We start from the raw sequence: 18,740 nt of genomic DNA, 5'->3' as shown, positions 1-18,740 counted from the left end.
TGATACTGACATTGAGTAATTACTATAGATTTGAATGCATCATATGCCACAGACCCGACAACTTCCCATAAGTAGCGAGCCCAAACCATCAAATAGCAGTTTTTTCAGCTATAATAAATTCCCTAAAACTGTCACAACGTGTCCAGCACCATTTCGTCAACATCAAAAACTAATCGCATTGCGAGCAGAAGCATTCGTCAACCAGTATGACATACAATTCCCTTCACTTCTCTATACCGATGATAGCAACAGTGTATAGATCAATTATCAAATACATATCTTCCATTCAACATCCTAAGAGCTACATAATCGAATTCCCTACAAGAGATTCACCTCACTTTAAAGTAATTATACTCAGCACGGCAACCATTGATCGCGGACTCAGAGGGGACGTTTGCCACTCCATCCCCAGGATCCTAACCGAGCTATTGATCTTCAACGCCGTCCCGAACGCCACCTCCATACAAACGTAAATTTGAGATGTTGCGTGAATTTAACCTGCTGGAATGAACTAACCCAGGTGTTTGACACCCCAACAGATTGACGGAAGTTGAGGAGTCACTTATCTATCAGACCTTGATGGAGACAGTCGTCATGAACTTCAGTAAGTTCCTCTCTTTGTTACAAACGTAATGGTTTGAATCCACTTACTGAAATTAGATCCTCTACATACCTTAAATCACCCAAAGATGTCAATCGGTTTTATTCACAGTTAATGCCAAACTTAGGAGCCGCGTTGACTACATTTTTGCTACCATTACGGCCGGAAAATCATTACTGTGCAACCCACAGCATGACCTTCACTCAGATTCCAATTACTCTTAGTAGTGATCAACAAATTTGGATTTCGATTGAGAGTCAAAGGCGCGGTATAATGCACGTACATTTTGTGATTCTGCCAATGGCAGCACTCCCATAACATATTGAATCATGTCCCTCTGCATGAAATCACAGTCAAATGGTTGTACCACTGTCATACCAACTATGTACTTGCTACGTTTGACATATTTAGTTAGCAAATGTATTGAACTGTCTTTCTATATGCTCCTTTTCAATTATCACGTCGACCATTTTAATCCAACATCACAATATGTCCGCTCTCCTATTCACCTTATCTAATTACAAAAACTAACTTACAACAGTGTTTCTGGTGTCCAAGTATCTGCATTTGGTCCATCAACTCAGAAGAATGTTCTTCTACTTCAACAGATCTATAGCAACGCAACAAAATTTGGTATCAGCCGTTGTTGCCACCGGTACTTAGATGTTCCCATAATTTTTGTTGTTGTATTGCAGGGTATAATTTGCTGCTTTGATGATTCAGTAAAAATGCAGAGTCCAGCTGTGACATTGTCAGTACAACATCAATCTTGTGAGTTGGCACAATTCCTAATGCAATTTCAACATAACCAAAGATGTCTGTAATTATCATATATACTTGCAATTGTAGCATGCAAAGACCATGTCCCTCAATACAATTACTCAATCATGAACCTATGTAAGAAGGGATTAACTACTACCGCTTCAACTTCCAACCATACAATTGGTTAGAAACTTTGAACAATTGTTAAGTTAAGGGTTAGTCGTTAGGGTTGGATGTTAGAGTCAGGGGGGATGTCATTAAATAACACTTGACAGGTATCAAACCATGTGCTGCACAGCGCCAAATTCTGATGGGGCAAGCACGGTAAGCGCCTCGGTTCAAACCAAGCATTATCAACTTGCAATGAATACTTTAACCCATGGTTCGTAATTTAACTTCAGCTGGATTACTCTGCGGACATCCTTTATTTAAACTGACAAGACGATCCAATTAATGGGCAAGCATCAACTGCCTTAACCGGGTTTTTCGATTTTTGCTCGTGGCACGTGTTGGCACAGCAGACAAGTCTAAGAATACCCGATCTCAACGTAGCAATACACTTATTTGAAGTATATATCGACTAAACACAGAGACCAGCGCTATTTATATTTGGAAACAAATAGTCATTTTATCTGTAGGTATAATACAAATACAAATTTACAAAATACCAATTTACATTCCCTTATGGCATTCACGTATCACAACTGGAATGTCCAAATTAAAAGATTAAATTATGAAACTAAAGCAATCCAATTTGACGTGTATTCAGGGACTCCGAACAATGATTTAGTCGACCACTGATGGTCTCAATTAATATTGGTATACAAAGTTACAACAAGACATGACCAAAGAACTCGCACCACCAGCTAAATCAAGTAGATTCACCAACCTTTCTCTCTTTCTTCGAAGCCGGGAAGGAAATCATGCTTTCTACAGGCGATTAAAATCTTGGGCCCTGTACGTCGAACATTGACGTTGTAGTTTACCAAACGTAATCAACTGATTAAGTTGTAGATAACTAATCATCAAGCGCTAAGGCTCTCAGTCGTAGTATTTTGAGTCAATAGAAAATCATCTTTGAAATATTATCAGGAAATTAAAGGTGATGTACGTTATGGATATACAAAATCTGAAAGTCACCAGAACGTCACTTGATTCCCAAGAACGAGAATTGTATCGCTTGGCTATTGGATTGTTAAGACTACTGCAATAAAGAACCATCAAGTGCTATCAATATCCCAATGGTAATCCCCATCTGCCTGAGCGTCCGATCTACTGAATCTTCCACTATGCATGGTAGCTACAATAAACAAACGATCATTACTATCTACATTCGATATATATAGGAATTCTGAGGTGATCGGGATTTGTGTCTCAATATGTCGTCATCATCACCAAATGGCAAGCTGACCAGTAGCATGGGTTTTGGTATTTATATATCATCAGCTTTTGATCTGACATAGGCCCAGATTAGAGTACCGAAGTTTGTCGCAAACGCTGTCAAACAGAACTATCCATCACTTCAACTCCGTTCTTTGCTCTTTGACCACTAGAGCAGCGCCTCAAAAGATTTGATTGTATTGGTCTGTGCATTATTTATTCTATTTGATCTATTCGAAATAGTAGGTTTTAATAGTTTGTTCCTACATTATTCATATTGTTGTTACACTCTGCATCACTAACTCGGTTGATACATTTTGAAAATTCCAGATAGATTCACGTAGTCATGGCAGACCCATCGGAGTCAACGACACATGGTCTTTATTTGTCTGGGCCTTTCCTCATTGAAGCCAAAGTACGTTGATAACTCCGCCTCCATTTACACTATCTAATTTTGTTTATCATATGTCATACTTCGGGTGGAAATGGTTGGCGCAAGGAGTATAGAACCTATACTACTTTCATTGGTTGTAGTGGTGGTGCTCAAGAAGAACGATTGCGGTACAAAGTTGTCGCCCGCGGTTTCAGTCAAGCTGATTTTATGCTGGAAGCCGGACACATCTACTTTTTGAGAGGCAGCTTCTTTCCAACTACCGAAGAAGCAAAGGACAACATAATCTTCTTTGAAGCTTCCGACCGTGTCCTTCTTAACTCTGCTAATGCTTTTGTTGGCGATTTAGTTGATGCAATTGGTGTCACTGGAGTTGGAATTGTGTGTAACATCACCAGCATTGTTGAACCGGCCCGTGGTGGTTTGTTGAAGAACCCAAAGGATGAAAACAAACCAACCACTATTGTCACCGTCCTGCATTCCGACTTTCATCCCACTGTTAGTTCTTCAATTAAAATATAATTTATTTAATAATTTATTTAATACTAACTCAATTTTGAATTTTAGACTAAAGTAGCCGCTCAGTTTACAGTAGAGTATCGAATTCCACCAACTCCAAACTTGGCAGGTACGCCTAAGATCCTCAAAGTCGGTAGAGAGTTTCAATTTCACGGTTTCATTAAAGATTACGACCCACAAAATTTGCGTTACGTGGTGATTGTTAGTTCGATGTGTTTTTGCTCTTACAACTTTAGTAACCTGCTAATAATGATTCATGAGTTTGTAGGCAAGCAAAGTCTCTCCTACCAATGGCAACAAAGAATACGAAGTCTGTGGTAATGGTGTTAAAGTGAAAAAGGAAGATGTAAAACCATTCGACTTAATCAATAAGCCTGTGAAGTTAGTACTCAAATCGTTATTTGCGTTTCACATGCTGATGAGCTCTATGGCACAGGTTTAACAAAAAGAACTTTAAGTCAGCCGCCAAGTCCCCTATCAAATCGACTGCCTTGGAATCATCCTCCACTCTAGCTTTTCCACCTTCTGATTTCGGGCCCGAGTCGTACCGCTCCGCTTCTTCCAGCTTAGCTGGCCCATCTGGGTCCAGTGTATCTCCTGAAAAAGACACTGCAACTGAAATAACCATTGCAGCCCCCAAGAAGAGAGCTCGGACTCAACCAAAACGTATCACTAAAAAAGATAAAACCTTGGACTTAACTCTCTCCAAACAAAATTAAAAATCATTTGGGTAAGTCTTCTTAACAGGTGTTCTCTGATGTGATTTTATTTCAAGGTGATCGCAATATCTCATATTATTGCATTTTACTTTTAGTGTTTCACAATCGGCATCTGGGTAATGAATCGCACCTTGCACAAAAAGATCACTTGAGTATGAAGTTCTTTTCAATTTCATAGACTCCAAACTTACCAAGGACAATCTAAATTGAAACTTCGGTTTGATCAAAACTCTAGATTCAAATCTGAATAAAAATTTGCTTTTCGTAGCATTATTTGTTGTTGTTTCCCGTTTTTCTCCTTCAATCCATTTACTATAAAATGCAGAAAAATACTACATGTTTATTGTGATCGTAATGTATCGGCACCCGTATGCCAATTGTTCTTTGTCCTATTTTTTGTAATGCCATAAATTTATAGTAGACGAACTGCAAGTATAAACAAAAGCTCAACTGATTTCAAAGCAAATAAATCAAGAAGTCGGAGCTTTTGATTTCAAGTAAATGTAGGATGTTCGAACAGTACAACGGTGTATGTGCAATGGCGTGCTACAGTGAGAGTCGGTACTTGCATTTGAAATTATCCGTACCCCGGGATGGATTTAAAATTACATATCAATTTATGGTATTCATACATCTTGATTTGGTTGGTACCACCAAGTCGAATTCTTAAACATTGTTAAATCGACCATCTTCATATCATTAAATATCATCAAATGATGAGCCTTGGATTACCCACTGAATTGTGGAGGACATGTATCAGCCGAGGTATTCAGAAAGAAACTGGCAGTCCAAAGTTTCCGCCATACCAGCACAATTGCTAGACCATCATAACTACGCAAATATAGCCTAGATGTACGATTGGAAACTGGGCAATGCATGATTACATAGATCAATCGTTTTATGGATCATGAGTGCTCTTAAAGCAATTCAGTTCAATCTATGTAAGGTAAACATATAAGGAGTTGAGTCGTCAAAACATTGATAAAATCATGTCAACTCCTTCGAGTAAATATGTTTGTGATACGGCAATTGGAAACTCAGGCGGAAAGACCCGTCTTAAATGCATCCTGTGGCAGAAAAGAACTCGGAAGCTCAAGCTGCACAAATGCCACATGCTACCTATATAGTGATATTAGCTGTCAAGATATTGGATCAAATTCGATGACAATATTACAAAAGGCAAGAAATATGAACATAATACTATCATCAAATTCCCTAAAATGGATGTAACAATATACATTAAACTACAACATACTTGCCAAAGTTCTCACTTTGAAGATGTGGTATACGCAATGTTGTAACAAATGATTTAAATTAAAAGCTTTATCATAAGTAATAGGCTTATTGAAATAGCATGAAAGTATAACGCTTTTGAAACTCAGCATCAACAACCATCATTCCGGTCAATGATCATAAAGTAAGCTTCTTGACTCACTATTTCAGCTTGGCTTATTGTATCAGTAAAGGTCCTTTTGCTTGACATGAGTCATTTCAATTAACATGGGTTATTTCGGGAAGTTTTGATTAAAGCATGCCACCGTATCGAGCTCGAAAAGGACCAGCTGCCAGAACCGAGGCTTTAGGTAGTCAAATCAACCTGAAGACTCGATTCGGCGATGAGATTCCACACAATCTAGGAGCAGCGGATGATCAATGTTCAGCGTGTGGTGCCTTTTGATGGAAAGTTGAGAGAATTGTAAAAGACGCAAACCGTTTAACAGCGACATACGGGAATTGTTGTCAGCACGGAGCTGTCGAACTACCGATGCGCTACTTTTCACAAGATGTAGAAGAAGAAGTCCCGGAGTTTTATCATCAACTTTTAACCAAGCAAGACGACAGTAAGCCAAATAACTGTTTGCTAGATAAAAATTCAGAACTAACTGTATGAACAGTTTCCAAAAGATTCCGATTACAAATCCGCAAGTACAACAACGCAATGTTGTTCACATCACTAGGAGCAAATATCGATAGAAGTGTTCAGGGACAACGCGGAGGATATACTTTCAGGATCTCAGGTCAACTCTCACACAACATAGGGTCGCTCATGCCCGTACCGGGTAACCATCCAGGATTTGCGCAGATCTTTGTTTATGGAGGCGGAGATGGAGCAGAAGCTCAAGCTTGGAATTTACACTTTAACAATGTTCTCAAACAGGAGATACTTTTAGAATTCCAACATTTCATGGATGAACACAATCCATATGCCCAAGTATTCCGGTCCGCCGCCGCCATAGCTAATGACCGCAATCAACAATCCCTTGTAATTAACACAATCAACGCTGCTGGCCGAGATCATCGACGTTACAACCGTCCCACTTCGAATGAAGTAGCAGCTATAATAGAAGGGGATGGAGATGTCGGAGCTCGCAAGCGCAACATTGTACTTCAGCGACAGACTGGTGATCTACAAAGAATATTGGAACTGCATACAGGATACTTCGCATTAAGATATCCCTTGCTCTTTCCATATGGTTCCCAAACATGGCATGAGCACTTCACCAACCCAACGGAAGCACGTAAGCTAAGTTATGACAATTTACGAATTTGATCAGCAACTTACTATTACTATTTCACTGTCCATCAATCACAGGACCGGACGGCGAAGTTTCGAACTTAGAATGGTTTGCTTACTGATTATTCAAGCGCAATACATTCTCTATAATCTTAGCCTGTGGTAGACTTTTTCAAGAATTCGTCGTAGATATGTACGTTTGCGTTGAGCATTCTCGCTTGCAATACCTTAGATTTCACCAAAGAGAACTCCGCGCAGAGCTTTACAGTGGTGCAGTAGAGGCATTGGGGGATGAAGTAGAAGACGAAGTAGTTGGTCGCAGAATAGTCTTACCGTCGAGTTTTATTGGTGGACCTCGACACATGCAACAACTATATCAAGATGCAATGACCTTGGTGGCTGAATTTGGTGCTCCAAGCCTGTTCATAACTATGACGGCTAATCCTCAGTGGTCCAAAATTTTAAATGCTCTGGAAGATGGTCAGGAAGCAGAGGATTGTCCTGATTTGGTAGCCCGGGTTTTTCATGCAAAATTCCATTCCTTATTAGACGACATCAAGAAGCGCGAAAGATTTGGTAGTTGCACGGCTTACGTTTACACAATTGAATTTCAAAAAAGGGGATTACCCCACGTGCATCTCATTGTGTTCCTCGACGCTGCTTCAAAACCTACAAATCCAACCCAGGTTGATTGCATGATAACTGCTCAACTACCTGATCCCGACACTGAACTTCATCTCTTCAATTTTGTTACTAAGTCTATGCTCCACAGACCGTGTCAAAACTACAAATGCTGAGATGGAAGCAAATGTCGACTGGGTTACCGGAAGCCTTTCAGCGAAAATACCGACATGCCTGAAAATAGTTATCCAAATTATAAGAGGCCGAACAACAGTCGTCATTTTGACAAAGGCCCGGTGCGATATACTAATGCGGATGTTGTCCCTTACAATAGATTTTTAACATTAAAATATGAATGTCACATTAACGTAGAAGTGGCAGGCAGCATCAGAGCTATATACCTGTTTAAATATATTCTTAAGGGTCACGACAGAACCATGGCAAGTGTAAATGACCCAGAAAAAGATGATGAAATTCTTGCATATGTAAACGCGCGTTTCCTATCGGCAACAGAAGGTTTGTTTTTACTTTGGTGTTGATAGTTTTACAGAGGTTTGTTAAATATGTTGCTAACTAATCGTTGAAGCTGTGTGGCGTTTGTTGAAATTTGAACTGGCAGGCAGGTGGCCGGCGATTCAACGGCTGAGTCTTCACCTTGATGGTAGCCAAACGATATACTTTTTGGATCAAAATGGGCTTTGGAGAGCAATTGAATCCGGACGCGCTGAAAGGACAACACTCACAGAGTATTTCAGGCTTTGCGCTGAGAATACTTTGTTACCGAAGTCACAGCGATCAATCCGGACTTTGAAGTACCAAGAAGTACCAAGATTCTTCACTTGGAACGAAACAACAAAAAGATTTAAACCATGTCAGAACAAGACATTCTCTATCAGTAGAGTATACTTTGCAAATGTCAAGCGTGGCAACATCTATTACTTGAGGTTATTGTTGTCAAACGTCCGTGGACCTACCTCTTTTGAAGATTTACGCACAGTCGACGGGATTTGTTTAAACACATTCCGTGAAGCTGCAAATCGGCTTGGACTGCTACTAAGTGATCAGCATTATCACGATTCAATCAACGAAGCCGCAATATGGCAAACGGGACGTCAACTTTGGCACATGTTGGCAATCATCTTAATTCACAGTGCACCGGCTTCACCAAGTGACTTGTGGAATGATCATGTCGCCAATTTAACAGACGACTGTGAATATATCATTCGAAGATTAAATCCACTGTGTCATCCGAATCAAGAACAAATATACAATTACGGTCTCTTCCTGCTTGAGGAAGTAGTTATTGCGATGGACACAACTCTAGAACACCTTGGATTGCCGCCAGTGGATGATCAGTTGATCTTACAATTGAATCTGCCTAATGAAGCTACACAAAACCGCGGCAGGATTGTAGACCCAGCCGAAAGCCAACGAAAGTATACATCGATGTTAACAGCAATGACCAATGAGCAACGGGCAATAGTCAATCCAATTTGCGATGCCATTACCAATAATACACCTTACCTGGCATTCTGAGATGGACCCGGTGGAACTGGGAAAACTTATGTGTTGAATTGCATCTTACATTACTGTAATGCTAATCAAATTGGATTTGAAGCAGTTTCAGCGGCTGGAATTGCTTCATTATTACTCCTGAATGGCCGAACTGCACACAACGCTTTCAAAATTCCGATACCAGTTCATTCAGATTCAATCTGTTCATTCTCTCCACACGATTTACTTGGAGCAAATTTGGATTTGATTCGCTTCATAGTTTGGGATGAAGTTGCAATGCAACACAAGTACGCTATTGAATGTGTTGATAGGACTATTAGAGAAATGACCGGTTTGGATGCGCCTTTTGGAGGAAAAGTTGTTCTATTCGCAGGAGATTTTCGTCAGACTCTCCCAATTGTCAGAAGAGGCAACTTGATGGAACTAGCACAATCAACATTGAAAGCATCTTACCTGTGGAATTCCATCAATCGATTCGCGCTCACTGTCAATATCCAACTTGGTGGACTGTCAGCAAACCAAAACCCGGCCAACGCGAACTTCAGCAAGTGGCTTTTGGATTTGGGGTCTGGACATCTACAAGAAGATTATACATCAGATACACCACTGATGTATTGTAATGTATCTATTGTCCGTCCTCCGATTGTTTATGACCAACAGCTTTTGGAAGTAGAGTATGGAGGCGTCAAGAACTTGGTACAACAGCAAAATTGGGGTCATTTAACAGAACTCTATTCGAGTAGATGTTTTATCACACCGTTGAATGAAACAGTACGTAAAGTTAATAAAGATGTAATGGATTCTTTGCCGGGACAATATCATATATCAACCTCGATTGATTGCATGGATGAGAAATACGCAGACCCTGTTACCTCTGACGTACTGAACTCCTTCAATTTCGCCGGATTTCCGCCTCACAGATTAGATCTCAAAGTTGGCTCGTCGGTCATGGTCTTGAGAAACTCAAGTCTGGCAGATGGCCTCTGCAATGGAACTCGATTACTCATCACGGATTATGACTTACATGCATTGCAATGTCGCATACTGACTGGAGAATTCAAAGGGATGACAATTAGTTTACCAAAAATTAAACTGAAGCATGAAGGGAATGAGGACTGTCCAATACCATTTTATAGGTATCAATTCCCAATCATGCCAGCATTTTGCATGACAATAAATAAAAGTCAAGGACAAAGTTTAGAACAAGTGACTGTCCTCTTACCACGACCAGTTTTCTCTCATGGCCAATTGTACGTGGCACTGTCAAGATGCACAACTGCAGCGAATGTCAATGTATGTATTGCTTCAGATTCCGATAATATATCAACAACAAACATTGTGTATCACCCGGTATTACAGGATTAAAATCGCAAGACCTTAAGTAAATCTACTCATTTGCTGAAGTATATCTATCTTCTATCAAAATTTCCAACTGGATTCGTGATTGATGACTGACTATTCCATTTTATGATATAGGGCTCATAGGTGATTGATGATCTTATCTAATGCATAAGACCCAACTTTTTATCATCAGAAGTCATTTACGATATTATATAAGTTTGGTTCTCGCCAACGAAAAATAAATAATGAACCCCTAATATCAAGTATTTAGCAGAGTCTGTAGCATCCACAGCATTAATAAAACTGAAAATTTGGCTGCAGTCATCAAAGCTTTATAGGTGGTTATCTGTCGGCATGTGAGAACAGCGCTACTATGAATTATAATAATATAATGCAGAAGAATGCTAAACATAAATTCTTACGTATAAACATTTAAATGTGAAGTCACACTTGAGCCTGTATAAGTATAGTATCAAAATGACAGGATAAAAAAACCTGACGGTATTATTGAGTTGAGTTTTTTTGTGTGGTAGAATATTAAATCAGTATTCTGACTACTGCGCTTTCGAATAAAACAACCGTCAGAGCAATTCATGCAAGGCTAAAGTATTGTAGACCGAGCATTGATGTCGAGACCGAAAAATCCAACAGTTGATTGTACATGCTGAACTTTTAAGTAATGAATAGACTTGATATATAGTCATACCACGTAACTACAATTTGGAACAGGTAGGTATGTTGAATTAGAATCATTTGTAGTAAATTACTATCAATGCAGCCATGTCTGAAATGTTTCCGGATCGAGTGCTGTTGTATTACATACTGAATGGTAAATAACCTTTTGAGCTACACAATAGATACAATTACGATGTAATGGGAGTAGTGGACCATCAAATCCAGAGCATACATTGCTATCTTGACGTTCACCGAATCATTGGGTATCATGGAGAATATGTCTGCAAAATAAATAACACAAGCGCAAGCGGTATATAATATATGACAGTACATAGCGCTTATATAGTAAATGTTAATTCACCATGAGATCCACGTTAAGTGAAATTGTATGGGACTAATGCAATGCTCACGTAACAATAAAGATGCCGGAGGTAAAGTCAAACTTCACAACTATATACTCTGAATCATGAAAACCCGCATTCAATTTACAATTGAGAAACATTGCTACTCACCTTGCAATCATGTCGAACTTTGATAACACATGTCAATGTGCAAACCGAACAATTGACAGTAGTGTTGATAAAAAGGGGCTACAACGGTGAGTTTAGCTGGGAGGTAGTAGTCGGATCGATGGAAGCACTGCTCGGAAAGATGTTTGTTCATTAACTTAACTATGATTTCAAGCGATAGGATGGCTGTTCGCACACTCAATGAACCGGACAATTGCGGGTAAATCGCTGGGGCGGAAAGCCTGATAAAAGATGATAACTTGATGTCCTGCCATCCTTGGACTCAACTTACCATCTCCGCTATTATTATCGTAATAGCCAATAAGGCAGAAGAATGGCTCCAACAACTGAACTTCCGGTAGAAATAATACAACAAATTATAGCTAATATTTACGACGAGCTCCCAAAAAAGCAAAGTGATCCTCTTAACAGCAGTGATAAATCTTTGTTACATCATAGTTATATTAAGGACATACTTAATTCTTTATTTAAGAACACCTTGGATTAATCGTTACTTAAACAGAATGTGGAAAGAGAGTTTTGATCTTACAGATTTTCGTAATTTACGTCATCTTTATCTAGACCAAGTACTATACATTCCAACTCTACACTGTCAAGGCAACTACAAAGATTTATCAAACAAACGTCGAGATCAACTCGAGCTCGAGTACCGATATCGCGAACCAAACTCTGTTCTTATGCCGGATGCAGCGGGGATTATCAACCTATGCGGTAGCAATTTACATACGTTAAAGCTCAAGTTCACCCACTCAGTTGGTTTTTCAGGTGGTATGATAACAGCAATCGAAAAGATCGAAAACCTGAAGACTTTAATAATTGAAGGTACCAAAGTAGGCGAAATCCCAAACGATACCGGCTCTATCATTGCTGTTTTGAATAACGCCGTCTCATTGGAATCGTTATCCTTAAGACTCGCGACTATTGAAAAGTTGAATCTAAGAGCTGGAGCCTTGCCAAATCTCATACATCTTTGGATTTCATTACATTCAAATAACCTTATGACTTATTACGACTTTGTTTCCAGCAAAGATCGAAGCGTCTGATTCTTAGAATGCCTGCCCGGTTGGGAACCACGCAATATGACTGCTATGGTTTATCCTTTGAGACGCACAGTTACCAGTCTCTTTTTTGAAAAAATTCCAGATCATATCCCAATGCAGCTTGGCGATGTAGTGTTACCAAAACTTAGAGTCATCCGTAGTATACATATTGCAGCTAAACCTTGGCGACCGATTTGGTTTCAGTGGAGCATCTTCAAAACAGTAGAAGTTTTCATCAGCAACTATTCCGAGGCAAAAGGGTATTGGGAAGAAGCTTTGAAACATTTAGAAAAATTCAAGAAGGCTCCTAAGTTGAAGCACTTCATCTTCATTACTCATGATATCAAGATCAAGAACGACACAATTTTGGTTGAACTCTTCAAAGCTCATGGAATTACTTGCCATTTCAGGACACGAATGACTCATATTGATGTATTAGTAAGTACAGGCATCATCTCATCATCTCACTTAATCGCAAATTGATTGTTGACATCCACGGGCCCGTTTTAGAACTTCGTTGATCAACTTGACCAGGAATTTGAGGAGATAACGACTATAGAGCATAAGTTTGGCTCAGGAGCTTGAATATCAATCCAGTAGTAAGTGTATTTATACTGAGTTTGATTGGGATGCTGCTAATTAGATGTTAAAATTCAATGACTTGTCGTTAGGCTCCGCCAGGTTTGGTCAGCTGTCTGACAACCAAGTAAATGAAAGATGTAATCTCCGTCATGCTATGATTTGTCTCATTCTATTTAATTGTCTGAATTGGTACCTAATTTAAGAATTAGTATTATTTCCGCTAACATATTAAGTATCAGTAGTCTTCAATGTTTTAGGCAAATGTCGAGTACAAATAAAGTCATCGTATATTAATTAGAAATATATATGTTGTCGTAATAAATTGCCTAACTTTTGTTCGTGTATTACAATCTGATGGTTGAATCATTCAATTGAGCTCGACATTAGTATAACCAGCTAGAGTAATAAATAGCGAAACTTATATATGTTCGGGATTGAGGTGTTAAAGTCTGGTACCCGGAACACGAGATAATGGGATATGAACAGGGGACGGGCAGAAAAGATCCACACCAGGCCATATGTCAACTATTAGAACAATGGCGGGGTGGTTTTAAGCATGAACATCACAAAATTGTGATAAGATTGATTTAAAAGACAAGGTATGATAAGTACACCAGTTCTCATTTGTCTTTAGGCTATTATGCTAGCAATTAGTTGAGAATATGTACAAGTAAAATAGCACCCATGTGCATTGAGAACTTATCACAAAGTTGATTGTCAAGTATGAAATCACACAGTGCGGCGCCCGCCGCCCAATCGTACTAGTTACATATAATGCACAAAATGATTAATAATGCAGAATCAATGCAGACTTAATGCACTTTTAATCATTTTGTACATTAAATGTAATCATTTTTCACCTCGGAGAAATACATTATCTTCGCAGTGTTACTGCGCCGGCCCCGACTAATGTGTTGTATCTTTTCCAAATAGACCAGTACATCGGGTCATGCCACGACACCGCCATTTTGAGACTATCCGGGCTCAGCAAGGTGTTAGAACAAGATGCAAAGGGTTTCGGGGGTCGACAGATGATGTTGTATGGTGACCAAGATTATAGCAACTCGGCAGTCATGCTGACACCGTATCCTGGGCTGCATCTCGGAGAAAACGAAGCACATTTCAATTGGCTCATGTCCAGTGTAAGGGTTGCGGTCGAACACGAGTTTGGGCGCTTGAGGAATATTTTCCGCATGACTCAGTACAAAGGTAACTCAAGTGGTTGGTAACAGTGAGGATTTGGTAAAACTGACCACAGTGATCTTCCTCTGCAGACAACTTGCAATTTTATGTCAGAGAACTCAACCGTTTTTATCACTGTGCGGTGATACTCAAGAACTTATTAGTTTGTGAACTCAACCGTTTTTATAACTGTGCGGTGATACTCAAGAACTTATTAGTTTGTTGTGGTCAAGGGCCACTAGGCAGAGTAGTGCCTCCACCTACGTCGGAAGCTTACTTAGAAAGCAGACAAATGGTCTAGGTTGATTCAGATGAAATCGGGCTTAAAGGGTTGTCATTTCTTGTATCTTGGTTGTATTGAATTGTTATTTAACACTCTTCTCTGTCTCATCTTAATGTGTAAGACATAAGTAAAGATGCAGGTTCTTGTTCTATTGCAATGAAAGTGTGATTGCTTTGATCATTTATGAGCAAAATAGACATTGAGCAAGGTCCCCTAAGATGATGACCCATACGTTTACCAGTGGGTCATAATGGGTCATCATCTTATCACAGAATCATATCAAGACCTTGTCTTCTTGATATGATTTGGATGGATCCGTGCTTCCATGAATTGGAAGGAGAGGATCCCTCCTTGCTCAACGAAGATCCATTGGTCTGCCTACCTCAACTATCATGATTCTCGATTCATCATGATAGACTCCTTTGCAGAGTGGAATACTCACCATAGCAGCCAAAGAGTTGGACTCATTGAAATTCAATAAGATATGATTTATTTCTTTGATCAATAACTGATAGTGGATAGTGGTTTACAATTTGGGGATACACAATGACTGGACTCGAAGAACATATACGTAGGTGGTCTCTGAATCAGGAAGGAGCTAGAGCAGCATATTGAGTAGTCACACTTCCGAACACCAAACCATATGATCCTGCAAAAGTGGTGATACCAGGGGGTCAGAACCGGTGGGGGTGAGTTTGAAAGAAGATGACTTAACGGTCTTTTGAAACATCAGGGGGCAGCAGGGGCAGCAGGTAGACGTTTGGCAACAAGCATCTTGAGCATAGAGCCCATGTCGGCTAAAGTACCCTGCACACTGGTCATTGAAGACTGCAGGCTGTCTATTTGTCCATCCTTCTTATCTTTGCAATTGAGGGCAGCCTTCAGCTCCTCACGTCGCAAGGCGAGTGTTTTGCGGGCAGTGTTTGCATCCAGGTCAAGTTGAGCCTGAGACTGGGTGAGCTCACGTTCACACTGGAGATTGGAGACTATGTTCTCCTGCTCGTACCGCTCCAGAGCTACAGAAGTGAGCTCATTGGCCTGTTTGGCTGCTTCACTACTTTTGAGGGTGACGTTGACCATTTGACCCACCCCTTCTTCGGCTTGAAGTTTTTTATTCAAGCCGTCACGTGGCAATGACCTCCTCCTTTGCCCTCCAAAACATTGTTGTCATTGTGGTGCGCAGCCGGCCTTGGGGGCGCCGATTGGTGTCTGTTGGCGCGAAGGTCTCAAAGCTCGTTGGCGCGAGCGAGACTGTTGGCAGCTTGCTCTTTGGCCTCTTTTGCCAACAAAGCGGCACAGGTCATTTCCTAATGATGACATGAAGAGAGTAAAGGAACATGGGGTTTAGCAATCTTCGAAGTGAACAAAGTGAACGAGTTCAAACAAAGATACTTACAGTCTCATCATTGACACACTTTTGGATCAGTTTGCAAAGTTCTCCATCCACTTCCTGGGTCCCACCCCCCTTTGCGGAGGCCACCTCGGCCCGAGGAAGCCAATCCCTGAGGAAGTCGTAACACTTCTTCAACGTGTAAGTGCTTTGATTTGCAGAAAGAGTTGCAAATGTTTCCTTAGTCTCCGGGTGATTCTACATAAAGACACAGTGAGGTTACCTTAGAAAGGCCACCAGGCAAAATGAGTGACTGAACACTTGGCCTTGCCTTTAAATGCAGGGTGCATTGATGAAATTTCTCCAATCTTTTGCTGTCTTGGTTGACTGCAAAAGGTTGGAACTGGGCCAAGTGCCTCAGCCAATTGACATCGGTCTTGCCGGGTGAGTCCCAGCGCCAACGAGTGGGACCAGACGATTCCGCCTCAGATGATTGATCATCCCCTGTCGAATTCAGCAAGTGGGAGGTAGTGGGTTCCAGCGATTGAACTCGTCTCCCTTGGTTGGTGGGTTAAGCAGATGACTCCCCGGTGGGTTTGTCGAGCTCGATTTTGGCCGCAGTCTCAGGGTGCATCATATATTATGAGTCTATGATAGAGAAGGAAACAAGCACGCGGATACATAGGAAACAAGAATTACCAAGGAGCCCAGACTTTGAGCTCACAATTTCACCCCTGCTTTCTTCACCGCGGGGCAAGTTGAAGGGTTTTTGGCCTTACCACCTGGGTTTGCCTGGGGTCGTGTTTCACTCGATCCCACTTGAAGAGATTCGATGTGAGTCAATCAAACATCGCAATTGGAATGGCACATGTACTTACCAGAAATCTCTTCAAGTTCATCAACTTCCTCCAATTGGCTTTCTTGACTGAGGCACATTTGCTTTTGAGTCAGGGGGAGTTCAAAAGTATCCCTACGTCGCTTAGCTGGTGACACATTGCCTTTGGGGGTGATTGCTGCATCCCGGTTGGAAGGCAATTGCGGACCCGGATTGGAACCAGGGTTAGAAGATGAAGAGGCGGTATGAGCACCTAAGCAAGCTGCTAGGAGACAAAGAGCTTCCGGAACGCCTTCAGTCAGCTTGTGACTGGGTGAACAAGTCAGGATATGACTTGTTAGCACTTGAGCATCACCTGAAGGACCAGGTGAACCTGGTTTGTTGTCGGAATCCGCCAAAAGGCGACATAAACACTTGTCCTCCCCGGAAGAAGAATCCGGATGGGAAGATCACAAAACATCTACATCGTACCGCGCGGACGCTGCCGCCTCGCGTACCGGATTTGTGCCATCCCGAGCCCAGGGAAGGGGGTCTGAGGTATGGTCCAGACTGTTGAGTACCCGAGCTTAATTACAAGCATTGTTGAAGGACACCGCACTTTGTATATCGGTGATCACCCTTGGAGATCACCAGTCCACCATACTTTTGTAATCTACCAAAGAATTCCAAGGCGGATGTGAAATGTCATGATGATATGAAGGGGACGGACCACCACAAGGGCTTGAAGTGAGATCATAAAGCAAAGTGCATCAAATGGTGAGTTCTCAAGAGATCAATTACAAAGACCAAAAAGGGCCACTTTACTCGTGTGCGTCCCGCTGGTGCCCATACTGCACCAGCTGGAAAATTGACACTGGCAGTCGATTGCACCTCTGTGTGACCCAAAGGAAAATGGCCGTCTGTGTGGGGAGCCACGTTCATACCTCCAACCATTCAAGGAGAAAGTGGTTTGGCCTAATGGCCGGCAGGATTAGTCAGGCGAACAATTCATGTGAGTGATCAACACATGAGAGCTTACCACCAGCATTCTGTGGGGTGTAGGTGGGCGCCGTATTGGAATCACCAGAGGCACATAAGCATTGAGCAAGCGCGGTTGACCTGGTGGACAGCCACCCTGGGCAACACGGTGTTTGGCAGGGTGGCCTAAGACGGGGGGTGACGTAGGAACCTTGAGAGCCCCTCAGTTCTGGTCCACCTTCCAGGATGGAAATCAAAGATACAAGCATCTGATCAGAATCAGTCGCAGAGGGAAAGATACAACATATAGGCCAATCCAAACTGACCTGAACCAACGTGGTGAAGTCTTTATGTGGCACTTCAAGAGAGCCAAAGGTGACCGTTTCACCCAGACCACCGCGGCCTGCGCTAGCAGCCACTGGGCACATGGGTTTTTCCACCGCTGCCCACGTAGACCGGATTGGATTGAGTCTTGGACCAGGATGACCAGACTGACTCAAGGTGAATCAGTGGCTATTCACTTGGTCAGGGTGAAGGAAGCAACACGACCATGCTCACCCTATGTGACCCAGGCAATGGGTTAGCCACGTTCAGGCCCGTTAGTGGAGACCAGTTGGGTTGACCATGAGGTAAAGACATATTTATAATTATGACTGAAAGCAGAAAACCCAAAGATCCGTCAGCAGAAATCATGTCCAACATGTAGCGAGGAGGTAGTGATAGGTCTCACTTTAGATACTACTTGCAAACAAATTAAACAATAGGGACTACGGAAATAAATCAGTCACCCAAGGAGATGAAGAGATCACCGAACCAAGTGCGTGAAAACTCACCACAACAAGCTTCTTAGCGATATTTTTGGACTGAGGGATTATGGGAGTAGGAATCACTCCTTCAGATATAACACACGTATATATACCCATGCGTCCTATTCCCTCCCCACTCATTTCACAAGCTGTTTA

The 18,740-nt window shown here is 41.4% G+C and overlaps 3 protein-coding genes across 3 annotated transcripts; 2 read left to right on the top strand and 1 right to left on the bottom strand.

Annotated features, from left to right (window-relative positions):
• Window positions 1–3,089: 3,089 nt before the first annotated feature.
• Window positions 3,090–4,372, top strand: MELLADRAFT_89738 (uncharacterized protein; the record flags this gene model as incomplete). Its single annotated transcript, XM_007412737.1, has 5 exons — window positions 3,090–3,158; window positions 3,243–3,632; window positions 3,702–3,854; window positions 3,922–4,034; window positions 4,090–4,372. The coding sequence occupies 5 exons, from the start codon at window positions 3,090–3,092 to the stop codon at window positions 4,370–4,372; spliced, it is 1,008 nt and encodes a 335-aa protein (XP_007412799.1).
• An 8,276-nt stretch (window positions 4,373–12,648) lies between these two features.
• MELLADRAFT_108839 (uncharacterized protein) lies at window positions 12,649–13,194 on the top strand (the record flags this gene model as incomplete). Its single annotated transcript, XM_007412738.1, has 2 exons — window positions 12,649–13,047; window positions 13,120–13,194. 2 exons carry the CDS (start codon window positions 12,649–12,651, stop codon window positions 13,192–13,194), a joined length of 474 nt encoding a protein of 157 aa, XP_007412800.1.
• A 3,305-nt stretch (window positions 13,195–16,499) lies between these two features.
• On the bottom strand, window positions 16,500–18,206 carry MELLADRAFT_89736 (uncharacterized protein; the record flags this gene model as incomplete). The annotated part of the gene is made up of 8 exons (XM_007412657.1): window positions 16,500–16,590; window positions 16,711–16,804; window positions 16,865–17,130; window positions 17,177–17,386; window positions 17,531–17,541; window positions 17,626–17,744; window positions 17,840–18,047; window positions 18,105–18,206. The coding sequence occupies 8 exons, from the start codon at window positions 18,204–18,206 to the stop codon at window positions 16,500–16,502; spliced, it is 1,101 nt and encodes a 366-aa protein (XP_007412719.1).
• Window positions 18,207–18,740: the final 534 nt, after the last annotated feature.

The sequence above is a fragment of the Melampsora larici-populina genome (assembly GCF_000204055.1).
Source record: "Melampsora larici-populina 98AG31 unplaced genomic scaffold MELLAscaffold_32, whole genome shotgun sequence".
Lineage (NCBI taxonomy): Eukaryota > Fungi > Basidiomycota > Pucciniomycetes > Pucciniales > Melampsoraceae > Melampsora > Melampsora laricis-populina.
The sequence above is the reverse complement of the archived record's forward strand: the minus strand, read 5'-3'. Positions and strand labels throughout refer to the sequence as shown.